This window comes from Tympanuchus pallidicinctus, unplaced genomic scaffold (genome assembly GCF_026119805.1).
Source record: "Tympanuchus pallidicinctus isolate F22 unplaced genomic scaffold, pur_lepc_1.0 scaffold13, whole genome shotgun sequence".
Lineage (NCBI taxonomy): Eukaryota > Metazoa > Chordata > Aves > Galliformes > Phasianidae > Tympanuchus > Tympanuchus pallidicinctus.
Window position 1 is genome coordinate 15546313 of NW_026294648.1, and position 23858 is coordinate 15570170.

At 48.3% G+C, this 23858-nt stretch overlaps 1 protein-coding gene across 16 annotated transcripts in view; it reads left to right on the forward strand.

Annotated features, from left to right (window-relative positions):
• MBNL3 (muscleblind like splicing regulator 3) overlaps nt 1–23858 on the forward strand; it is an 84678-nt gene that overhangs the window by 10522 nt on the left and 50298 nt on the right. For 3 of the 16 annotated variants that reach the window (XM_052672807.1, XM_052672804.1, XM_052672809.1), the window contains exon 2: nt 19441–20428. The exons of 2 other annotated variants lie outside the window; for them this stretch is intronic. In XM_052672807.1, the coding sequence (XP_052528767.1) occupies nt 20255–20428 (174 nt within the window). In that variant the 5' untranslated portion in view covers nt 19441–20254. Of the gene's footprint in view, nt 1–3376; nt 3537–11242; nt 11330–14615; nt 14765–14856; nt 15006–19440; nt 20429–23858 lie in introns of those variants that run through there. 11 more of the 16 variants (XM_052672805.1, XM_052672802.1, XM_052672813.1 and 8 more) reach the window with 9 other exon arrangements.

Sequence of the window (23858 nt, forward strand, 5' to 3'; positions counted from 1 at the left end):
TTAGAGCTCTGAATTTGATCAGGAGGCTCCTCCTGGCCTCACAGGGGTGTTGTTTGCAGCTCCTGTGCATCTCATGTGAGGCTGTGCTGCTGAGTGCTGAGAAAATAGCAGCTCAGCATCACGTTGGGTACAGATCTTTGGGTTTTTGCTAAAAATGGCAGAGATGTTCAGACACCGTGCAGATGCCCTTGAGAACCAAGGAACACCTGTGTTGTCACCTGAAGGTTGAATTTATAGCAAGCTGCCTTCTCAAATAAGCTGATAATGGGTTGGTTGCTAATATCTGACTGATGGGTTGATATTTGCACTGCTGCTGTTAGTACGTCACTGGGATCAAGGTCTTCTGGTCACGAGGTGGATGGAGCACGTTGGCCAGACCCTGCTCAGTGTGGGATCCCAGGTGGGGATGGGGTCCCAGCAGGCTGGGGTGAGGGTTCAGAGCCTCATGGGTTGCCCGAGCTTAGGAAGGAGGGAATACAGGGAGATTGTATCAAGTGATGGATGGAGGAGAGGCAGGGCTGGGACCTGGACCAGGAAAAAGGCCTTTGAATAGATGGCGGCATGTGAGGGAGCGGTGTCATAGGCACCAGCAGGAGCCTTGTTATATTTGGGATAGAAGCATGGCTCCTGTGTACAGTATTGCTGTCTTGTCTTTTTGCTATAGGATGACTGACCTTCAGCTGAAGCTGGATGGTCAGACCTAACTTCTGTTTTTGTGTGAGGCTGGGACTCTGTCTGAGGAAAAGTTAGTGTTTGTTCATTGAAGTTTTGTGTTGGGGTGGGGATTTACATTGCAGAATGTGAAGCCGGTGTTTCATGTTGGCTTTCTAGCTACTGAACACGTGTGCTTTTAAAGAAAGTGTGGTTCTAAGGGAGGCTTTTGTCAGTAAACTCTGGTGTTTGTGCAGCATGATGGAGAGTCTCATGGCTCTGCAGGCTAAAGGGGGATGGAGTGCAGTCAGGCCTGTGTTGGAGTCCCTGTGCGTTTGCTTTGCCCTTAAGGTAAAGGATTAGGCTTGAAGAAAAGGAACGAGGTCAGGTCTAGACCAAGGAGTAGACTCTGGAATCCAGCCAGAAGCGTAAGTAAGGCTTTTCCTGTAACAGCATCCTAGATGTGGCAGTTGTGTTGACTTAGCCGAAATGAGACTGACATCTGTAGGTCAGGCCTGATTAAAAGCAAAGGAGGGTGGAGAATAGCTCCACGGAGTAAAGAGGATTTAAAGATAATGGCAGCGGGTGATGCACAGCCCTTACTTGCGGAATTTGACTTGGCCTTGGACTCTCACCCTGTGAGCAGGGAGCTCTGTCAACCTGCAGAGCACTGTGGCTGCTGCTCCTTCCTTCCCTTGTTTGCAGTGCGTTTGGATTCGTCCCTCCAAGCCTGTGACTCTTTGGATAGAAGTCTGACTTGAGCTTTTGCCTTCCACCATTCAAGGGAGGCCTTCCATGCAAACCTGTTGCTTGCTGTAAAACCGTTGTTCTACTAAAGGGTTAAATGTCTGGGTCTTTTGCTTGCTACTGATGAAAGACATGGCATTGCTGAGCATTGTGTGCCAGAGGCTGCTTCAGAAAATATTTCTATGTTCCTTTTGACCCCTGCATCTTTCTGCCTACCTTCAGTTGTGCTGGCTGCCCAGGATGCTGGAGGTTGTTTCTTTGCTAAGAGAGAAGGAAAGAAGAGAACAATTGCACTTCTGAAGCAATAACCCTCGTGCTTCACATTGTTTCCAAAACTGTGGTTCACTGCCACTAGTGGCTTCTTACATCCTGAATGTACTGCTCTCTGAAAGGCACGGAGGACTGCCATTATTTGAGATGGGTGAACTGAATCACAGGGAGGCCAAGTGACATAATACAAACACAAGGAAGGAGCTTACTGCTGCTGCAGTCAGAATGCAGTAGGGTGCTTCCCTAGGAGGGGATGTGAGCCTGGGGAGAGCTTTGGGGAATATATGTAGGGATGTCTGCAGTCTGCTGCCAGCTTTGCAAGAGGGAGGCAGTCTGCATCACGTCCAGCTGCTGTCAGCTTCCCACCTCACACAGCTGTGGCTGGGCTGGCCTCTAGCCTGGCTCCAGAGAAGGGCTTGGATTTTCTCCCTGGGGGCAGCAGCACAGTCTCAGTGCAGCTCTCCAGGTACTCATGCTTATTTATTTGCTTGGAAGCATTCTGGGACTGGTCCACTGTTCTGACTTTTCTCTGATTGTTTCCGTCAGAGGAAAAATGTCTGATTTGATTAGGTGAAAATCTATGTAGTAAAAATCTGAAAGGAAGGGGGTGCATGGTTTCTCCTTGAAGCAGTAGGTGAAGTTTCTAAATGAAAACCTTTTCTAAGCAAAATGGAAGTAGAAAATCACTTGGTATGGCGAGTACTGACTTCCCTACCAGCCTTGACTTGCCTTCAGTGGGGAGGAAGTGGGGAAATTGCCCTCAGCCTCTTTGGACCAGCTCTGCCCGGTGGTTTTACCCTGAAGCAAGAGTTGCACCAGAGCTGCGTTAGCCCCCTCTGAACTCAAGGGGCATGTGAATCCTGCCAGGTGTTGCTCCCTTCTCTGTAGCTGTGGCACTATGAAGTGCCCACAGCATTTTCTTGGAATTGCTCTTCGCAGTCAGGCACTCAGTCCAGCCAGCCAGCGCTGGTTGTCGTGGCTGTTCACATCAGTCTGCTAATAACTCATACACTTGGGGAAATAACAGTGCAAGCACTGATACTGTTGCACAGAGTTCTGGGCCTCTCCGTCAGGAGACCAGCAGTTTGATTTTGTGGAAAATGAATGATCTCAGCTCTCATTGTAGTCCCTAAATTCATTTTCAGCTGTGACAAGGGCCAGGATTTAAACTTGTGTCCCCCAAAGTAAAACGCAGTTAATTAGCCCACTCTATCATGCAGCCATTCTCGGTTTAACAAAGGCAGTGCATTCAGCCAGGCAGTTCTTGCTCATAAGCGATGCTGACCTTTTGAGCTGCATGTATGGCAGCGTGCTTGCTCAGAACCTAAAGTCCATATGTTTGCATTCCTTTTTCAGCAGTGCTTCTTAACCCCTGTGTACTGCCTCATTATAATGCTGCTGCTCTCAGAAACTTCTGGCACCTGTGCGTGTGTTAAGCTTGAATGATGATTTGTGTTATGGCAGTGACTGTGGGTTCCTACCAAGATCAGTCTGCTACAGAATGAAAGAAAGGGGAAGGGGTTTACACCCTAAGGAGCCCCCAGGGTAACACACAGGATTATGTGACTTCAGTCAGTAACTGCCCCCTGTGAATGGGGTTCATGCAGTGATGGAGGGATAAGTGAGATGGCCCCAGGCAGCTCTTGGTTTCCGGGCTGGAGGAAGGATGTGGGAGCCCTCATCGTGAGTCCTTGGCTTCCTGTTCTTAGCCGAGCACATCTCTCAGGCTGCAAACGTGTTTGCGTCAGAGGCTGATAAGCAAGAGCTCAATTCGAGTGCTGATGTGGGAGATCAGATGTGGAGAGGTACAACTTGCACTAATCCAGCAGGAATGAAGAAGCCCTGTAGTAGGGGCTGTGCTGTTCCTGGTAGGTCAGGGAGGCGATGGGTGCTTTTGTTTGCTGTCTCCCTGTTGGTTTCAGTTTAGCTTGGAAAGGCTGGGGCAGGGCCATGAGCTTCACAAGCAGGTCAGGCTCTTGGGAAACTCTTCTACCTAGCTGCTGACCTCAGATGGGATGCTGAACTTGGTCCTGCAGCGGGACTGCTTGGATTAATGTTTGTTGAAGTTTGAATCCATTGTACTACTGTGAGGCTGTACAATCTTGAAATACTGTGCTTCTGCCTTGTGTAAATACCCGATTGTTTCCCTGATGGCATCTCAGCATTTAGCAAACTGGGGTCTCAACATGCAGTCAGCTGGGTTAAGGAAAAGGGCCCTAAGTCTGGGTATAACCATTGGCAGTGCTCCAGAAGGTGGCTGCCTTTAAAAAGCAGAGGGCCTTATTTTCAGACCACGGCATCTATTTAGATTCAGGCTGTTCAGCAAGTGCACGTACTTGGCTGCTTACTGAAACCTATACTTACTGATATTGTAATCCAGAGCTTGTGTTTGCAGGCGGTGCCACTGGGGTGAATGCAATCCTTGCACAAAAAATCATCTGTATGTAGATACTAGAATGTGAACAGTGATGGCTGTGTGAGTGGATAGCGGGTCAAGACCCTCTGAAAATAGAAACACATTGATGTTGTTAGCAAAAGCTGCAGAGCGTGTTTTCCTTGAAAATGGTTATTCAGTATTGTCCTCGGTGCCTTTGAATTAAACATGCTGTAAGAAAGAGTTTGCTGGAATTCTGTCTGTACTGGAGGATTGGATATTGGGTAGTCATTATCAGCCACCAGAGACGGTGGTGTGACCTGCTGAACAGACAGGAAGATGCATAGGCACTACCAGGAGGGGAATCTAAGGCAGGAAAACGCATGGAAAAATATGTATAAGTAAAAGTTGTGCAGCCAGCCCTTATGCAGCAAATAAAGCAAGGTCTTGATGACCTTGGCAGCTGTACAGGGCAGCCTTTGCATAAGAATGACTTGTGCTTAATATACTAGAGAAATTATTCAGGGACAAATACTCTCGCTTCATGCAGCACTGGGGACACATCTTTTTATTCCGTTTGCAACATAGAAACGCAAATGCACTGCAGACAGGGTAGGAGGAGCACTGACTCCCCTCAAGCGCTTTCAGCTCCATGTCCTGTGGTCTGGAGAAGGAAACTCAGTGCTGTCCTCCTGCCCAAGCTGAGCTCTCAGTGCTGTTAGCTGTCCCCTTCTCCTGCGGAGCTTGCAGTGGCTGGATGTGAAGGCAGCATGATGGGCGCCTTCCTTAATTAGCCCATGTGGTTTGTGTCTGCTAACAAGAGATCTGCTGTACTGCAGGCACGCAGAGTAGTAACGAGAAGGATTGATAGGAAAATATTAGTGTGAAGGAGGGTGATGGCTTTGTTCCTCTATGAAAATGTATTTTTACTTGCAAATCTAGGCATCTGCAGCTCAGGAGGTGTAGGTGGGCTTGGGCTATCTGGCGCTTTGCTGCTGCCCTGTAGCAGGGCTGGGTTGCTAAGTGCTGTGTGGCCATGGGAAGAGGAGCTGTGCCCAGGGCTGTGTCCTGCAGAGCCCTGCTCCTGGGGCAGCTCAGCACCTCAGAGAAGTGCTTTGCTCTGTTGGCTGTGCTGCGGTGAAGCAAGCAGAGGGATCTCTATCTGCAGGCTGGCACAGGCATGGTGTGCATTACATGGCAGGAGATAGGGACTGGCAAAGCTTTTTTTTTTTTTTTTTTTTTTTTTAATACTCCTGACCTCCCTGTCAGCATTTCCCATGCTCTGGTTCTTGTATGCAATTCTGAACCCAGCCAAGTACAGCTCACCTGCTATTCTGTGTGGGCAGGCATTGCCTGCAGAGCCTATCTGTGGTGGCTCCCCACACTGAAGCCTGGTCCCTCTCCATTTGAGCTGGGACAGATGGACCCCATGCTGGCTGCATGCTCAGTGTGCCCTGGGACCCGGCCAGTCCCCATGCTGCCATCAGCCTGGGCTCTGCATCTGCTCCACGTGGGCTGGCAATCTCTTCCCTGCTCAACAGCATCGGCATTTCGCCGAGCTCTGCAGGTAGTGCTGCTTGCAGATTCTTACTTCCACTGGTTTCTGTGAGGTTTTTCTCACCTGCTGAAGAGATCAGGGCTGTAACTGCCCCTCTTCAAGAGCAAATCCATCCTGTGAGTTCTGCCGGAGCAGTTTTGGAGGGCTGTTTTGGGGGGATACTGGGAGAGGGCCAGAGATGATGTTTGTTAATATTGATCATGGGAAATGTAATTATTGTGGATATAAAGTGTTCAAAGTTAAATTAAAATGGGAGATTTGGAAGCAGTCAATAGATCAATTCAGAGGCTGGGATGAAATGCTCAGGCTTTCAAATAATAATCAGATTTCCAATGAAATCTCCATTGTGTGTAATTAAAGGGGTTGCAATATTAAATCAGGTGTTAAGGGAACGATATTTAGAAGGTGCTGAAAGAACCAAGATCCAGACAAAAAGAGGGCGAGCAGAGGCCCTAATGGGGCATAAATGATGTGGAGTGTGGAAAATATATGAAACTAACAAATAAAACCACAAAAAGGGGAGAATAATGGCAAAAATCCCTGCTGCAGTGCCCAACACCTGCTTTGGTGGGCAGGGGCCTGGTTTGTCCTGACAGATCCTTCATATTCCAAGGTCATGGTCCACCTATATGCATGCACGTCTACAGCTGAGATGGTCTTGTTGGCAAGCCAGCCTTCCAGAGAAGTGAGGACAGCACATTAAAACCCATCAGCAGGAAGTACTGCCATGCAGAAGACTTCCAGGATATGTAAAAATAATTACCAATCACCACCATTTTTCAGTTGATGCATGCAATTGGTGCTTTGTGAATAGGCAGAGGGAGCAATTAAAGAGAGAGGTGAATTAGGTTCAGCTCTATCCCCAGTAGGATATATGAGGTATCCAAGGGCATGTGGTATTTCCAGGACACTTCTTTGAAATTTGTGCTTTTTCCCTTGCCCTGCAATCCTTAAGTGTGCAGAAAAAGCAGTAGAGTAGTGACTCCCTAATTTAACTGGCCTGTGAGTAATGGCAGCAAACAAGATCTGCTCTGTCAGTGGATTTCATTTTCTGGTGCTGCAAACTGTGCAGGAGGAAGCACCACAGTTCCCATTCCCCGAATACTTATTTTATTCCCCAAAAATACTTATTTTTGCTGTAATTCCTAAAAGAGGTAACTCAGAATATGACCCAGACCTCGTGTTTACTGTGAGATCTACGCCTCTGAAGGTAATGTTGCCATGGAGGGGGAAGCACTTCTGTGCTAGATCAGATGGATGAACTTTCTCGTTAGCCCTGGCTATTTATTCCTAACCTGTGCCTGTGATGTGATTAGCTGTGAAGATGTAGCTGTGAAGCTCTCCAGAGCCTTGGAAGATGCGTGTTTTAACAGTATGCTCTTCACTTTGTTTTATAATCCTGGTGGCAGCCTCTGCTGGTTAGTTCTTGAGGTTTAAATGCTGATTAGGTTAATGGATTGTAACGTAACCCCACCCAGCCGGTCATCAGTCCCTTGGAAATGCCTTGTGATTGTGCTCAATATTGCTTAATTGCAAGCCTGCCTTACCTGCAGACTTGGTGAGGCTGGAGCTTAATCTGCTCTGTGAGCAGTGGGGTGAGAGCAGCTCTCCTGGGGCTCTTCTGTTAAGGCCTGTAAACATTTCCACCTGGCGTAGTTGGGCAGAGGTAACTCAATCTTGTGCTGCAGCCTGCAGAAGAGCTGCTTTGTTAACGAAGCCTGAATGCAGGCTAGTTAAATTGTGGATCTTGTGTTCAAGATCACTGTTAATATGTTTGTTTTAATTGCAAGGGTTGCAAATGGGGCTTGTTTGAGCTCCTGCAAAAGGTTGGGAATTGTGATGTTTCATCCCACAATTGCTCTGTCACTCTGACCCTCCCCTTTAAGGGAAAAATAAGCTTCACCAACTGCTGTACATAAATCTTTAACTTACTGCTGACACTGGAAGTCCCTAAAAAGAAGTGTCTGAGAAGAGACTGATGCTTGGCCTGCAGCATATCAAAGTGCTGGGAGCAGGGAGATCTGAGCGTGATCGTGGCCAGAAGCTCCGAGGGAGCTTATCTTCATCCTTCACGTGGAGCTGCGAGGTCCTTGCCAGAGGATGCTGCGTGTGCGTGGAGCTCACACGAGTGCTGGAGAGACTGGACGAGGAGCAAGTGAGCAGCTGGTTGGGGAAAGCTCGTCAGGCAAACCACAGCAGGCTCAGGAAATCCTCTGAGTTAAAAATAGTGGGAGGCTGGGAGAGTATCGGGCTGGGAGATAGCGCGCGTCTGCCTTGCTGTTGCTCTTGGGTGGCAGTGGGTGGCTGCTGGCTGCTCGTCTTGGCTGGGCTCCAGGGGAAGGAGGGCCGTCCCTCCCGTCTGCTCCCTTTCTCAGAGGTGCTCTGAGCTGTGCTGTCCCATGGGTGAAGAGGGGAATTTGAGGATACGGGTTCTGCTGAAAGGAAGAGGGCATCCTGCTCCGTGGGAGCGCGGGTGGGGTGGTCCTCTCCTCATACAGAGGGGTTGGGGTTAAGTGGGGCCTCAGCATAAGCCTGGTGGGGCGGCAGCGATGCGTGCGCTGCGTCTGTGTCAAGTCCCAGTCCTGTTTTTCCTGACCTGAATGCATGGAACAGCTTGTTCTCTATTGTCTGTTAACCCTTACAAAGGCGCTTAATCTTGTTCTCTTTTGTTCTGCATTGGTTGTGCTCGGCGGGGTCAAGTCCCTGCCTTTGGTGCAGGGGCAGCGCTGCGCTCAATGGCTGTGTGCCGCCGGGGCTGAGCGGTGACGGAGTTAATTGCGGAGTGGTGATGGCCCTCCCCAGCCCAGGATCTGCTCCCATGAGCTATTTAAGCCTCTGTTTCTTGTATCTCCATGCCAATCAGATTAGCCAGTGCCAGGAAACAGACCACGGCCTGCTTATTCTTGAATGCACCCTTTTTCCTTCTTACCTGTTTATCCCAGTCAAGTCACTTCCTGCTCCACCTGTTTTTTTTTTTTGTTTTTTTTTTGTGTTCGTTTTTTTTATTTAGCTGTTTTCCTTCCTTTTCGTTTTGTCTCCTTCTGGCCCATCTCGTCCCTCCCTGAGGTGATCACACTGCATTCTGCCATCCAGCCCTGGCACTTGGAAATGGGCCGAGTCCGGCTCCTGCCGTGCTGCTTTGCAGTGTGTCACCTCTGCTCTGCCGCGCTGTTCTTGCTGTTGTTCTTGCTCTTGCTTTCCTCCACAGTGCTCATCCTGCTGTAACTTGGATTCCCCTTAATGTGCAGCAGCAGAGAGATCCTCAGTTCACCGGAGAAACTGAAAGTGCTCATTTTTCCAGCAAAGGAAAGGAAATGTGGTCAGGGGGAGGTGAGTGTTCCCTGCTCACGTGGCTGAGAGCTGCCCTGCTGCCGCTGATCCCTGGGGCTTTTGCTGCTTCTCCAAACTGGACCCTTCTGCTTTCTTGCTGCTGATTTCACTGAGGGATTTGCTGCTGCAAGAATAAACTCAACACCCCCAGTCTCACAGGACATAGTGTTCCAGCCTGGCCATGTGTGCCAAAACAGGCCCATCCCTTGCCTCTTACAAGGCTCCACCTTTATCCTCATTCTAAAAATAAAAGGCAAGGCTATTCATTCCTTCCTAGTCGCTCTGTTCTGTTGTTCTGACCTTATTAAACTTTCCCAATAGAAAATTTCATTGAACTCCTCTAGTAGTGGTGAAAACAAACAAGACCATTAAACTTCCTCTGGAAAAAATGAATCTATATCACAGGGAATTGTAGGGAGCCAATTTTCCAGTGCTGAGTTTGTGCTGTATGCGTATGTTCCCTTGTATGTATTTCACAAACAAAGTTGTCTTCACATTTAGAAGACTTTAAAACAATTTTTATCCTTTAGATCTGAACTGGCTTGCCTCCTCCGATGGAAATAAGTAGCTTCTGTAATGTTAGAAGGAGCTGTTAGCTGGGGTTGCAAGAAGACTTTTTTTTTTTTCAGACCTCCCAGGCTAAGTATATTTTGAGGCTTATGTATGTGCATGTACGTAGGAATGATAGCCAGGTGATAGATTGCTAAGCCACATCATAAATTCAGTTTGTTGGACACCTTTGATTACCTCCTCTGCACTCTGCCTGTAATCATTCTCCTTCAAACATCCTTCTAATGTTCTTAACAGCAGCCAATTAAAACAAAGACTCCACTTGCCATCTATCCCCTCTTTCCTCTGCCATCATCCAAGCTCTTTCCCTTGGGGGAAGGAATTAAGTGCACTGGTGGTTCCAAGAGCACACTCTAGATTTGGGAGAGTATATCCCTGTTTTGCTTTTGTCTGTTGATGTTAAAGTCAGCTTTGGCAGATACCCAACCAAGCAGAGATGGGTGCTTGTGTGTTTGGGGCTGCAGGGTGCTGGCAAGAGGGATACAGCACGTGGAGGGCACTGTTCATCCAGATGTGAGCCATGGCTAGCTAGAGCCTGTCTTCTCAGACCCCTGGTTTGATCCTGTGGTTTCACATTAAGCCAGATGTTTTCTGGAAGAAAAACACACCACAGGCATTAGGAGGGAAATCGAAAGTAATTCCTGTTGCTCAGACCTTCCATGGGGGAGAAGTTGTAGGTTGTTATGTCACACAGATGCAGGAAGGTGGGGAAATGATTGAAGATCTCAGGACTTGTGTTGATGTCTGTGACTCAGACATCTTAGGGGGAATGGAGGATGTTCAGTCACTGCAGAGTTGATTCACCTACCTGGCAATGAGATGAAGAGCAATGAATAATAGATTCTGGGGGGTGTGGAAGGCAGGAGAGGCCAACACACTAATTTTAAGCAGCTTGGGAAGTGCCTTAAGGGTGACTTTGTCTTTTTCTTGCCTTTTCTTTCAGAGCTTAGCTCTGTTGGCTCCTCTGTGCACAGATGCCCAACCCCTCTCTGTCCCATGGGCACACCAGGCACACAGCTCCTGGACACTCACCAGGCAGGTGGTACTGGGTGACAGAAGTACACTTCCAGAATGGGTTCTTAATCCATCTAGGTGCCTTCTGGCTCTGCTGTTCCCCCCACCCGTGTTCTGCTGCAGTGCTTCTGTGCTGGCAGGGTGTTTATTGCTGTGCAAGCAGGACTGGAGCAGTTGGACATGCTTTTTATCCTGTTGCAGCCTGCTGGAGTAATGGGGCAGATGTATGTGTATGTGCGTGCTCCCCTCCTCCCTTTCTGTATCCTGTTTCATGCTGTAATGACTGTGGGGTCCAAGAGGTCGCATCATCTAATGCTTCAGCAGCCTCTACCATAGATGTTTTATAATGCCTGGCTGCCATTCTTGGGTTTTATCTGCAAAGCATCACCGAGAGAATGGTTCCCCTTGCAGAGGGACCGAGCAGCTTGTCCAGTGTCACTGGTGCTGCCCACAGCTGAGGCAAGATTTGAGCCCCTGTCTGCAGAGCCTGGCATCTGCAGACTAGAGCATCCTGTGTAAGTAGCGGCCTATGGGGACTAGCAGTATGAGAGCAGTGCTTCTGGGGCTTGAGGCTGGGCTGCCCTGGGTTTTCTGGTATATGGAGTGGAAAATAATCTCTCAATTGTTGGTATGTTTGCTTTTCCTGATTTCCTGCTTTTTTTTTTTTTTCTTAATGCTAAAAGAAATTATCCTAAATATGTTGGATACTTTTGTTGACTCTTCCCATCTCTTTCAGTCATCACATTTGATTTGCAACCAGAGGATGCTGTAACAGGGCTGAGTTGAGGAATAAATCAAGGCTACCTTCTTCCCAGGTCTGAAGTCATTTCACAAATGATTCTTCGGTACCTTTGTGTGCGTTGTGCCCTTCTGTGTAGCCCTGCAGTGATAGGTGTTTTCATTACTGTGCATGACTCCTCATTTTGTAACACATCATGTAATTCAGATGGATTTGAATGTAGTAGCATAAAGGCTTTGGAGGCCTGCCCTGTGCAAAGGGGAAAATTACTGTCTGGCCCAGAGTGATGGCTTTGTGATGACTCCATTGTGTTCTGGTGCTCTGTGTTTGCACCAAACTGGTTCGCTGCCAAGTTACTTGTGGCTTATCCAAGCACTCAATACAAAGAATGTTGAAAGAAAAACTATTTCTGTTTTCTGCGAGTTCCTCTGGCTCAGAGAATTCAAGCTGCTGTCCGAGTGGCTGTCTCCTCTTCCTGCAGGCCAGTTTTCACCTGGCTGTGCAGCTAATGTTACCGTGTGAATCTGCAGTGTGTTTGTGTGTGTGTGTGTGTGTGTGTGTATGGGCAGGGATGTACTTCAAGGAGATGGACTGTGAGACCTGAAAGGAAAATGCCTTCTTGTTACTTGCCCTGGAGGCAGTGCTGGAGAAGTGTCCTGGAGCGCTGGGGTTACATGATTGGGAAGTCCAGGGCTCCTTGTAGCCACAGCTGTTCTGAGCCTGCAGCATTTCTCTTCAGCTCCTCGTGAGCAGGCTTCACCTTGCCCCTCAGAGCTCATCACACCTCGGCGTGCAGGATGGGCACTGCAGCCTGCCTTCAGCTCTGAGCCTGGGGCTGCCTTCCCAAAGTCCTTGGTCTTCGTGCTGCGCTGAATGGCTGAGCTGACCTCATACTGCACTCATTCTGCAGCTTCATGGCACACGTTGTCTGGCTTGAAGGCTAAGGCTGTGCTGGAAGCTTAGGAAAGGCTGATTGTCAGTGCTGCCAGCAGCATCCTTGCAAAGGGCAGGTCAGTGACAGGGTTCCTCGCTGTTGGCTGTGTCCCCATTGGCCTGCCCAAATGCGTGGACACTTGGTTGATTGTCAGGGACCTTGGGGGTTTCTTGAGCACTGAGCAGGATAATCAGGTAGATTGTGGGATACATCTGCTTGATCCTATTTCTTATGATTACGTGGTGAGGAACAAGCCTTAATGAGCCTTGGCCTTTCCTGTCTCCTCTGTAAATCTGTTTGACTCAATTGAGCTCTCTTTGTGCCAGACATCTCTCTTTGTGCTTGGAGATGGAAGCATCCACCTCTGAAGCTGGCTGTGCTTTGAGCAGGGCTGTGGATTAGCTGACCTCTAGAGATCCCTGCCAATGCTTTTTCCCCTTTCTTTGTGAGTGTTTGTAGCTGGTGTAATTGTGGTCCTAACCCCTCTGTAGTGGTGCTGGCAGTGGAGGGGATTTTAGCGCTGGTTCACAGAAGCATCATAGCTGTTTCTGCATCACAGAGAAAATGCTGCCTTTGAGTTAACCACTGTGCTCTAACTTGCTTTCTGGCCTCTGGTCCCAGGGAACTGCCTCATGTGTGAGGCCAGAAGAGATCTGACAGGTGGGTTCCTTCCGTGTGTGTCTGTGTCTGGGGAGAGATGTGCTCAGAACGCCCGTATCTCAGGTGGGCAGGATCTGCAGGTGGTCTCCATCACTCCTAGTGGAAAGCCAAAGGAGGAAAGGTTTTATCCTCTGCCTCGTCTCAAATAAATTGGTGGCAGGAAATCAGAAGCCCAGATAAATGAAGGTGTAGTAGGGGTTGTTAACTTTTAGCAATGAATGTTTTCGGTGAAGCTGGGGGAAGTTCTGTGTGAAGCAGTGTGTGCTGCCCTGGAGCACCCTATGGGAACGTATTCATTCTGCTGGGCATGCGTGGGGCTTCAGCACTTGTAGCTTTCTGACTTTGTTCAGAGACAGATGATTACACAAAAAACCTCCTTAAACTGCAGTACTCCTATACTAGGTTTTTGGCTTAGAATTCCCCAGCAGACACTGGCAAATAGCCGTCAGCCTTTTGCCTGTGGAAGTGTTTTGGAGAAGAGCCAGTCTCACAGGAGCGAAGGGGAGAGGTGTGCTTTGCGTGTTGCTGGGCAGGAGGTTGATGATGAAGAAAAGCAGATTGTGAAGATTTCAGGCAGCTGAGGGAGTAGGAGCACCATGGGCCACAGTGAAGAATAATAGAGTTCAGAAATGGATTTTTTCAAAAATATTTTCTTAGATACTGCACTTATTTTTCGCGTAGTTGTTTATTGCAAGATGCAAATGTGAGGAAACGCATTGTAATGGAGGGAGAAGCTCACCAAGGTTTTGTTTTTCTTTCTTTGTGCTGAAAGGTTTCCTTCTCACACTTCTTTATCTGTTGTTTGCTTTAGCTTTCTGATTCCTCAGCTGCCACTTTTCCAGGTAAGGAGCCCATGTCAGGCTAGGTCATGGCAGTACCATTATGAACAGAGCAGTGCTTGTGGAGGTGGCTGGTGGACAGCCTGTTTCTCAAGGACAGCAGCATGCAGCACTGCTGTCCCTGCAGAGCACTGCGTCTGTCTTCTGGGGTGCTGTAAATCCAGCAGCTTTAGCAAGGTGCTTCTTGGCAAGCTTTGTATGGTATGTGGTGCAGTAATGCATCTTCAGACACCGAGAATTCAGTTTGTGCTGCTCATTCCATAGAGGCCATGACCAGTAACCCACAGTCCATAACGTGACTCCAAGACAGAGATGTGAGTGAGTGGGGGAAGGAGAATGAGTGACAGTGGCTTCTTGAGCACAGAGGTGTGTGGTATTTGCATGCACAAACATCCAGCTCTTGCACACAGCCATTTCTGTAGCTGGTTTGCATCCTGTCAGTAGAGCTTTTCCATTGCAGCAGCGCTGGGGGTGTTTTATTTGTGTGTGGTTTCTGGGTTTGTCCTTTCTGAACAGACAGCAGTCAGGGCTGAGGTTGGACTCTTGGGTGTGCAGTGTGATCCTTGGTGACTCATGGCCTTCAACAACTGCAGTCAGATCTCAAACAGAAGCTTTTCAGGCATGGCTGTGGTAGAAAATCTGCTGTTTTTCTGTTCATCTGGTAGGAGAACAAAGGCCTTACTTCTTTCCTGTTGTAAAAGTCTACCTCACATTAAGTAAACTGTTCCCTGAGGGAGAAAGTGTCCAGGTACAGACTGTTCACAAAGGAAATATTCAGAGTGCCTACCGAGTTCCCTAAGTGTTTGCTTAATATAAGGGCTGGAGCAAAAAATAGAATATTTTCTAATTTGAGAGCAAAAAATACCTCTTGCAGGTGGTAGAAAATTCACTGACCTTCTTCAGCTTGGATCCTGCAGCAGTAAGTGCACGGGCGAGGAGAAAGAGCTGCTGGGAGGCCGCAGTGTGTGCAGATCCCTCTGTTCCAAGCACGCAGCGTGTGCCCGCTGCCTACACGCTGCTGGCACTGTCGCAGGAATTTGAGTCCGCAGCCATTTGAGAGGTTTTTGTGTGATGCAGGGTAAGAGCCTTGCTAATCTGGACTTGAGCAGCAGAGGATCCATGTATTGATCTCATGAGGGTTATTTTTGTGGTTTCTTTTGCTGTTTACAGCCGTGCCAGCTTTGCTTCTGAAGCAGTCGTAAGCCCAGCGGAGCTGCTCTGTGATGCAGTCATGGCAGTACCTTCCTTGCCGCATGCTCTTGGAGCCCCATATGAGCTTCTCGGATGTCACACAAGGAAGTGAATGTCACTGTGGCTTGGTAGGTCCTGGCTGAAGATGCTTGCTTTCCCCTCACTGGCTGTGAAAGCTCTCTGCAGTAGTGCTTTTCCTTTTCTTGTGCCTTAGTGCCAATACGTGTACCAGTATGGCACCCTCCAGCAGAATCTTGTTGCTGACTCTTTGGCACCTTTGAAGAGCAAGGATGAAGCTTCCCGTGTCCTTAATTTCTGCTGTGAAAGTGGAGAAGAAACAACTTGGGATGATGCTCTGGCTTTGCTTTCCATGAGGATGTGAAAATGCTGTTGGATTGCTGTAGTGCTCTAAAGGCTTTTGTTTCTCTTTCAGAACAAAATAGTTCAATGTGCTGTTTTTATTGTTCCCATTTCTCTTTGCTATGCAGTATTCCAGGAACACAGCATTTATTTGGAAGCTGGGTTTTTTTTGGTCACTGAAACCGTCTTGGTTCTGTCTGTGAATGAGAGGCTTCACATCCTGGCATATCATGGAAGAGACAGAGGATGCACTAAGTTGTTCTGCACTCATTTGGGTGCAACAAAAAGTTAGAGCTTGGCCTTGAGAAAACCCAGTGCCCCCTCACTGTCTGCTTTCTTGCAGCAGGTGAAGGGAAGTATCTTCCCTTCTGCCTCACCAGCGCTGTCAGTTAGGATGAAAGCACTTTAGCCTCTCATCTGAGCAGCCACGACCTAGAAATTGTTGAGGAACAGTAAATATAGAACCATACCTTGCTGCTTTTACTGAGTCACTTTTTTTTCTTTTTTTTTTTTTTTTCTCTCTGGAGGGGAAGAATTAAAAAAAAAAAAAAAAAAAAAGGGGAAAAAAAAACCCTTCAACTCTTTAAATAGCATCATTTACACGTGGGAGCTGCTCGAATCCACCCTGTCACACAAATTACCAGCTCTGAACTTGGCTGTCAGGAAGCGTGCTCGGGAGCTGCCATCCGCAGGGGGTGTCAGTGCAAGAGATCGGTTTCATGCAAGCAAGAGGCATCCAACCACCGTGCCAAGACGTTTGTCCTCACGTTACCTCGAGCAGCGGGGGCATCTCAGTCCCGCCGGCAGCAAGCGCCCATGTGCCCTTCACTTGTCACGCTGCTCTTGTCCCCGTTCCCTTCCTTAGCTGCGGGGCTGGCTGTGACATCTGGGGCAAGCCCCCATCCTGCTGCATTTCAAGCAATTAGTGCTTGGCCCAGCAAGCGGCCTTGGAGCAGAGGCTTGAGCCTCGTTGTTTCCTTAAAGGGATAAAGCCACAGCCTTTTCTCTCTTTTACTGCTTTTTTGCAGCTTTGATGCTGCAGTTGCAGCTCGATTGGCCCATCTGATCATGCAGAGCTGAGCTGCGCAGCAGGCCTGGCTTGCTGGGAAGGGTTCAAAAGGCAGCACCTTGCCTTTGTTGTATTTCCTGCAAGCTAACGAAACCTGTGTTTTGCGGAGCTACTTTGTAACCTCGTTAGATGTTGGTTTTGGCATGGATGCTTTTATTCCTCCCCGTTTGAAACAAGCAGGAGAACAAAGTGAATGAAATGCCAGTTCCCAAGAAGGGTACAGCACAGAGCTGGAAGGATGTATCGCGGTGAGAGTGGCTGTGATTGTTTGCTGCCAGGAGCTGAAACGGGGAGAAGTGAAACTTCAGTGTCAGGGGTGGGTTTCTGTCAACTGTTTTTATCTTCTGGCTGTCTGCGGGGAGTCTGACTGCAGCACATGAGCGCTCTGTGTGATGTCAGCCCAGAAAGCACACATTTTAGGCTTTCCCTGTGGCTGCATGGAGAGGGAATTTGCAACAATCCAAACATTGACAGAACTGTATTTGTTGACTCGCAGAAAATCCTAGCTCGTGCTCCTCTGGGCTGCAATCACTTAAGCCTGAACATGATGACTTCTGTCTGTGCTTGCTGCTCTCCTGGCCTCAATAAACCTGGGAACCAGAGGCATTTCTTCTGATTCAGCAAAGCACTCAAGTGCAGCTCCAGCTGTACTTGTCCTCCCTGCAGTTACTGCCACTGTGCTCGGGGTGAAGCAGTGCTTGAGCCTTCTGTGTGTGCAATGAGGGATTTGGGCAGTGTGTGCTGAGGGATGCTCTGCTGCTTGGCAGGCAGGTAGCAAAGATGCACTGGCACTATAAGATCTTATTTGGTTAGCTCCCCCAGTGTGGGAGCAGCCATGTGATGTTGTTGGCCTGCAGGGAGGAGGGTGCATGGTTCCAATGACAGAATATTACTTGTATCTGCTCCTGACTGCTGATCAAACCTGTGGCTTAATGACTTCTAGGATTCACGTGACTTGTCTTCCATCTTGAGGACCCAGAACAGTTTACTGCATATGTGTGTGCCTGTGAAGTCTGTGCACATGGTGTGCTCCTGAATTTACGTGGGTGAGAGAAAGACAAATGCTTGTGTTGTTACAGACTTTCGGATTTCTCATGGAAATAGTGGTCACAGCTAAGCTGCTTGCACAGTGTGCTGTGGTTATGTGAAGTTCAGAGCCTTGCTTTCCCTGGAGCCTGAAACTGTGCAGTAGGCACCTAATGCACAAGATGGTTGTACTTCAGTCTGCTCAGAGCAGCTCCTGGGAGCATTCCTTCTAATCCCCACCCATATTTGACCTGTTGTAGCTCGTTTTGGAGAGCTGCGCCCAGCCTGTCCCTAGCTGGCTGCAGGGAGGCTTCTATACATCTTTTCCTGCTCGCTGAGCTCACTCTGGGAGCCCACGTATGAGTGAATGGGATTTGTGTATGGATCTGCTCCTTTCACAAAATCGGAGTTAGTTGTGAGCATCCCCATTCCTTAAAATCACGAAAGACATGAGCGTGGCTAGATGTGCTTTTTATTACTTTCTTTTGAAGTTTAAAACACATCCAGCAAATCTGATTTTGCTGTTCCCCACCTGATACCTAAAAACGCAGAGGTCTTCCCAGAAGCATGGCTTAGCAGAACTTCTGCACCGTTGCAGCCGTCCTGCGTTCAGCAATCCGGGCGCTTTGTTAGACTCCAATTAGCCTAGAGCAGACTTGTAGTGTAGGTTTAGCAAATGTTGTTTTCCGTGTGAAATAACTCAGCCCATGAATCAAACAGGCTCCCTGCCCCACCCCCTGCAGCCGATGACAGCAGCTTCCCACACGCCTTCCTCGCAGCATTGTGTGGCTGCTCCAGCAGGTCTCGGTTAGCAATCGGGGTAATTGCAAGTAACACCAGTAATAAAAAGAGGAATGAAAGCTTCCTGCTCTTGTAGTTGAAGGCTCTTCTGCAGAAGTTTGATGCCTTAGCAGTGGTCACATGAGCAGCATGCTGCACTCCCCAAGTGCTTGTCAGAGTGGATGGCAGTGCTTTAGGAGATTAGAAGATGGAATCATAGAATCACAGAGTGGCCTGGGTTGGAAAGGACCATAATAATCATCTAGTTTCAACCCCCTGCTATGTGCAGGGTCACCAACCAGCAGACCAGGCTGCCCACAGCCACATCCAGCCTGCCTTGAATGCCTCCAGGGATGGGGCATCCACAGCCTGCTTGGGCAACCTGTTCCAGTGCATCACCACCCTGTGTGTGAAGAACTTCCTCCTAATATCCAACCTAAACCTTCACAACCATCAGTAATATTTGATGTACAGCGTTGGTACATCAGATATTAGAGTGGAACTCCTAAGGTTGGCTGCTATAGTGGATACCAAGGGCACCTGGGATGGAGTGCATTGGGAGCTGCTTGTGTACCATGAGGCGCTGGAGTCGGAACGACTTGAGCAGTGTTCATTCTCATGGAGAAGTGTGGCTGTGAACAGGGGGTTAATCTGTTCCCTTTGTGCATGGCTCACGTTTCCCCGCCAGGTTTGCTTTTCACTTCATAGGCTCCCAATGTGTCGATGCACTGCCGTGTGTCCTCGCGTCACACCGCCGGCATGGCAGTGGGTTAAAGCCACCTCGGAGCAGGCGGAGGGCTGAGCTGCGGCGCTTCCTTCTGCTTTGTGCGCAGGGAACCACGGCTGCTCTTCCTGCCGCGCTCCTGCGGAAGAAGGAAGGAGGTGGGGGGGATGAATGGAAAAAGTACACCGTTCCTAAAGCCCCCGCTGTGGGCATTGCTGCTCCGTGTGGAAGGGCGCCTGCTGACAGCTACCTGTGCCCCAGAGGCTCCCGGCCGGAGCCTGGGCCGGGCACAGCCTCAGGCCGAGGCATTCTGTGTGCAGTGGGCACGAAAATGAACGTCTGCCAGAAGAGATCGATCTGAAACAATCTCTTTTATTGGGCGGCTGCCCAGAGCTTCTGCTGCAACAGCCGATCTAATTGGTCGCTTCCTCCTCCCATGCGCAGCTTCGTGTGGGAAATGCCCTTTTTATCTACAATGGCTGACTGCACTGTGCCGCACTGTCAGCGTCTGGGGAGCCCCGCGCGTGCGGCTGCCGCTTAACGCTGAGTTTGGAGAGGGGCGATTGTCTGGTTGGAGCTGATTCTATTTCTCTTTTCCCTGCAGGTTGCTGAAAAGTGCCTTTCCTGAAGCCACCGCTGCTTGGATTTCTGTCTAGGGCTGCCTCTCTCTTCCCCCTCACCCCTTTCTTTTTAATTTGGCGTTGCTTGCAGTCCATACCTTGACGGCAACTCATCCATCCTCTTTTTCTTTTTTTTTTTTTGTGCTCCCTGTTTGCACGCAGTTTGCTCAGCCATTTTTTTCTTCCCCCGACTATGTAGCAAATATTAAAAAAAAAAAAAAAAAAAAAAAGGAAAGAAAGAAAAACCTGACATCCTTTTGCTCGTTTTGATGCTCGTGAACAGTAATTTTAAGAAGCAAGAAAAAGAAGGAAAAAAAAAAAAAAGTTTTCCCCCCAAGGACTGAGACCATTCCACAAACTGAAGTGCTGCCAGCAGCATATGCTTTTTGCAAGAATAATTGAAACCATTAACCGGAGAGCACAGAATTCTTTTGAAAGTCTGCCAGTTATTTTCAAGTAACTTCGGCAGTGGCACAAAATATAACACTTCTATTTTAACTTCTACAATTGCACTTTTAGGAGCTGGCCTCTAATTTGATTTTCAGTTACTCTGATAAGATTTCTATTTTATGATTGGCTTTATGTTTGATTCTTGTTTAAACAAACACGATTTGACTTAAATGAAAACCTAAGTGCTGATGAATAGGAGTTCTACCAAAGCAACAAGTTAGTTATTTCTTCACGTTTCACTTGAATTCACTTTTTTACCCTTTTTTTTAAATAAAGAAAAGAAGATCAGCAGTAAATATTGCCCTGAAGAAGGGTGCGATTGCTTGCATTTTAATTTTTGTTTTTAATATGGCTGTGAACGTTTCCCTGGTTCGTGATACAAAATGGCTGACGTTAGAAGTGTGTCGAGAGTTTCAGAGAGGAACTTGTTCTCGGTCTGATGCAGAGTGCAAGTTCGCCCATCCGTCACGGAGTTGCCATGTGGAAAATGGTCGAGTTATTGCCTGCTTTGACTCCCTAAAGGTGAGGACGTCTAACACATGCGTTACCTAAGCTCATTTGCTTTCCTTCTCTTCGGAATCGCTTGGCTATGAGTGTTACAGCGCTGTTTTTTGCTCTCTTTCTGCCGAGATGTTGGTGTGGGATGTGGCTCCTGAAATCTGGGTTAGCCGGGAGCCTGCCTCTCCTTTGTTTGGTCTCATTCAAAAATGGGAAGTTCCAGATTGCTTTTTGCTTAGAGATCACAGCCAGAATGGAAATAAGTGACGAGGGGTGAACTCTGCTACCGTGCTGTGTTGGTTGGGTCTGACATCACGTGTAACTGCATCGTGTCGCATCATGGAGAGAGAAAAAAGAATTTTGTCCAGAACGTTTCCTAACTGTAGCTCGGGTCTGATGCAGCTCTCCTGGAAATGAGGAATGCATGTTGTGGGCAGTAAATGAAACCAAAATGAGAAAAGTAGAGAACTGAAACCCAGTGCTTCATTTGTGTCCGGAGCACATTGGCCGTGTATTCAGCACAGAGATCTGAAATGTGCTTTTAATGAGCAGAAATGAAAGCAGCATTTTAAGATAATGAATCAGCTTTATGTCTACTTCCTGGAGACAGAGCTGCAGATGTACTCTACCACTGTCCTGTAGACGAGGAACAGGCAAAATATTTGGAGAGCAGTGCTCACAGGGAAAAAAGGGTGTTGGGAAAATGCGTTCTGCAAGGGATGTGAGAGCACCACGGATCTGCTGAGCTTGTCCAGGATCAGGCTGAGCCCTTTGGCCGGCAGTTGTCTCTGTATGGTCAGTTTTGCAGGAAGCAAATGGTTCTCGATTCCTAATCACTGTCAGAGTTCTGGAGTAACTTTCAAAACTTCAGGAAATATTCCCTTTCTGAGCTGAGGGTTTTTTTGGCTTGTGTGTTTTTCTTTTTTAAGTGAAATCTCTCAAGGGTGGTTTAACTGAGCTGATAAAAACCATGAAACGTCATGCGTGATTGCTTTTGAGAGCTCTTCACATTGTGTCTGGTGTTTTGATTTGAATAATTAACCTGTTTGAATTTCTAAAAGGAATCTGGTGAATTTTACAGGCTTGAAAGTTTTCCCTTCAACTGTTGATTGAAAACCTTGGGGTTTATTTTTATGAACACAATGACTAACAGAACTGGTGGAGTTCTGTGTGTACAGGTTCAGACCGGGGCTGGATCTGGTCTAACATGGCTTTATCCATTTTATTACCATTTGTGGCTTTTTATATTTTCACTTCTGTTCCCTTTCACCAAGAAGTTCAAGCTTCCTATTTGCATTTGGTTTTGCTCGTTTTAATCTGAATGTGTGCAGAGACTTGAGTTGCACAGTGACTTTCAAATGTTTATTTACAGTGCTGGCCTTATGATGGTGAGGGACAAAAATATTCTTTATCAGATGGGGAGGGGGGAAAGTCACGTCCTTTGTGCCCTTGAAACTTTCTGAATTGTCGCCAGAGGCAGTGCAGATACCTTTGAAGAGATGAATATGTTTGTTTTATCGCATTCATTTGTGAACTGAAAGGAGTGCTGTAATGCCACGTAAGATATTTCCATGTCCCTGGCAACAAAAGCATGCTTCAGCAGTGGGGGATGTGATGGGAAATACCATGTAGAGAAAGGAGAAGAAAAAAGAGTTGGGTATGATTTTCTACAGCTCAGCTTCTTCTCTCTGCATCTGGTTGTTAGATATTGTTTTCATTGCAGTTGTCTCCTGACAGTACTATATGCCCTGTGTGTGCTGGTTAACCGATGCCAGTGTTCATGGGAGCAGGTTTTTAGACTCCATAGGGCTGTCCTCAGCCTGAGGGCAGTGGACAGGTCTGCACACCTGGAGGAGAGAGAGCGCACAGCTTGATGGTGGGGGCAATTTCTGCACCCTGCTGCTCCTGCAGGGAATGGGTCTGAGGCCTTCTTTCCTCCACAGAGATCCTCTGGGTGGATCTGGGCGCTCTCTCTGGGAGTGCCTGGTGCTGCTGCCCCACTGCAGGGTGCAGCTCCAGAACCACAGCCTGCTTTAACAACCGGCTGGTTGGCCAGGGTGGGTGGATGTGTGTGTGTGCACCACAGTTTCCCAGAGGAGATAACAGCCCTGGTGACTAACCATTCAAACAATAGTCCTTCTGTTCTGGGGCCGGAGCAGGGCTTGCAAGGCCCTGTTTGCAGCAGTATCGAGGGACTTGTGGTCATAACAGTGGCCTCCCTTACCGGTTGCAAGGGCAATGCTATGCACACATGTGGAGCCGTGTGAGTGTGCAGCTGTTCTCTCACTAGTGGCTGTGGAGCACTGAGTTTACCTTTGTCTTTCACAATGCTGCTGCCTGCCAGGGGGGTCAGCCCTCTGCACAGCGTTGGGTTGAGGCCCCACCCTTAACACTAACCTGTTATGGCGAGGTTTTGTTTGCCCATCCTATGGACGTCTCTGTGCTCAGCCTCTTCCCCTCTGACAGCTGCTGAACGCTGATCCTTTCCTCCCTAATGAGAGCTCCATCGCTGCTCAGTGCTCTTTTCATCTTTTTACGCCCTGCGTTAGCACAACATCTGTGTTGCTTTATTGGAGACAGGATATAGGATGCTTGCAGCTAATAAGTTTTCCCGTTGTCTCCCAGTCAACCAGGGCTTTGTTCAGAGGTTGCTTATCTGCATCCATTGTGTAGTGCCGTTGCTTGTTTTTTCTCACAGACCTCTTAAGCCTGAACAATGCGTTCATACAGGAACTTTGATAACCCAGCATACAATGGTTTCACCTCGCTGGTCAGGTCACGCACAGCATCTATATGCTTACTGCGTTTTTTTTCCTTCCCCAATCTCACGCTGCAGTTCTCCTTCTGTGATTCCAGAAGTCAGATGCTTCAGTGTGTGTGGGTTCACATGAGCGTGCACTACCTGTAAGCCTGTTAGGAAGATAGAAGGGCTCTTGGTGAAGTGATGCAGGGGCTTTACTGATGCTAGGAGGGATCTGCCTGTGTGCTCTGTGGGTGTTGTGTGGCGTGTTGTGAAGAGCTTCAGTTGTCAAATGTTTGGGTCTCAATTAGGTTGCGAGTTCAGGACTGCTGCCCTGGAACTGTGGTTCTTCGAAGGGAGAGCTTGCACATTTGTAGGCAACAGAAGGAACCTTTCTCAAGCAGATTGATATGAAATTTAAAAATAGTTCCTGTGAGAAGCTGTTCACGGATTTGAATTGGGTGCCAAGAGACTTCTCGCTCTTCACTTGTGCTTCCCCCACCTCGTTATTCTTTAAGAACTGTGTTATTTGAATTAATTTGTATGAATGGAAGGGCAAGTGGGCCCTGCTTGGTGAAGGGCAATGCAGGGTCCCTAGGCCAGCCGTGGCCATGCCACCCCTGATCTAGAAGTGCCCTGAGCAGTGACCATCTGGCCAGGTGCCGTGGGGACACGTGGCCCATTGCCCAGTACTATGGCCTTCACGAGGTCCCC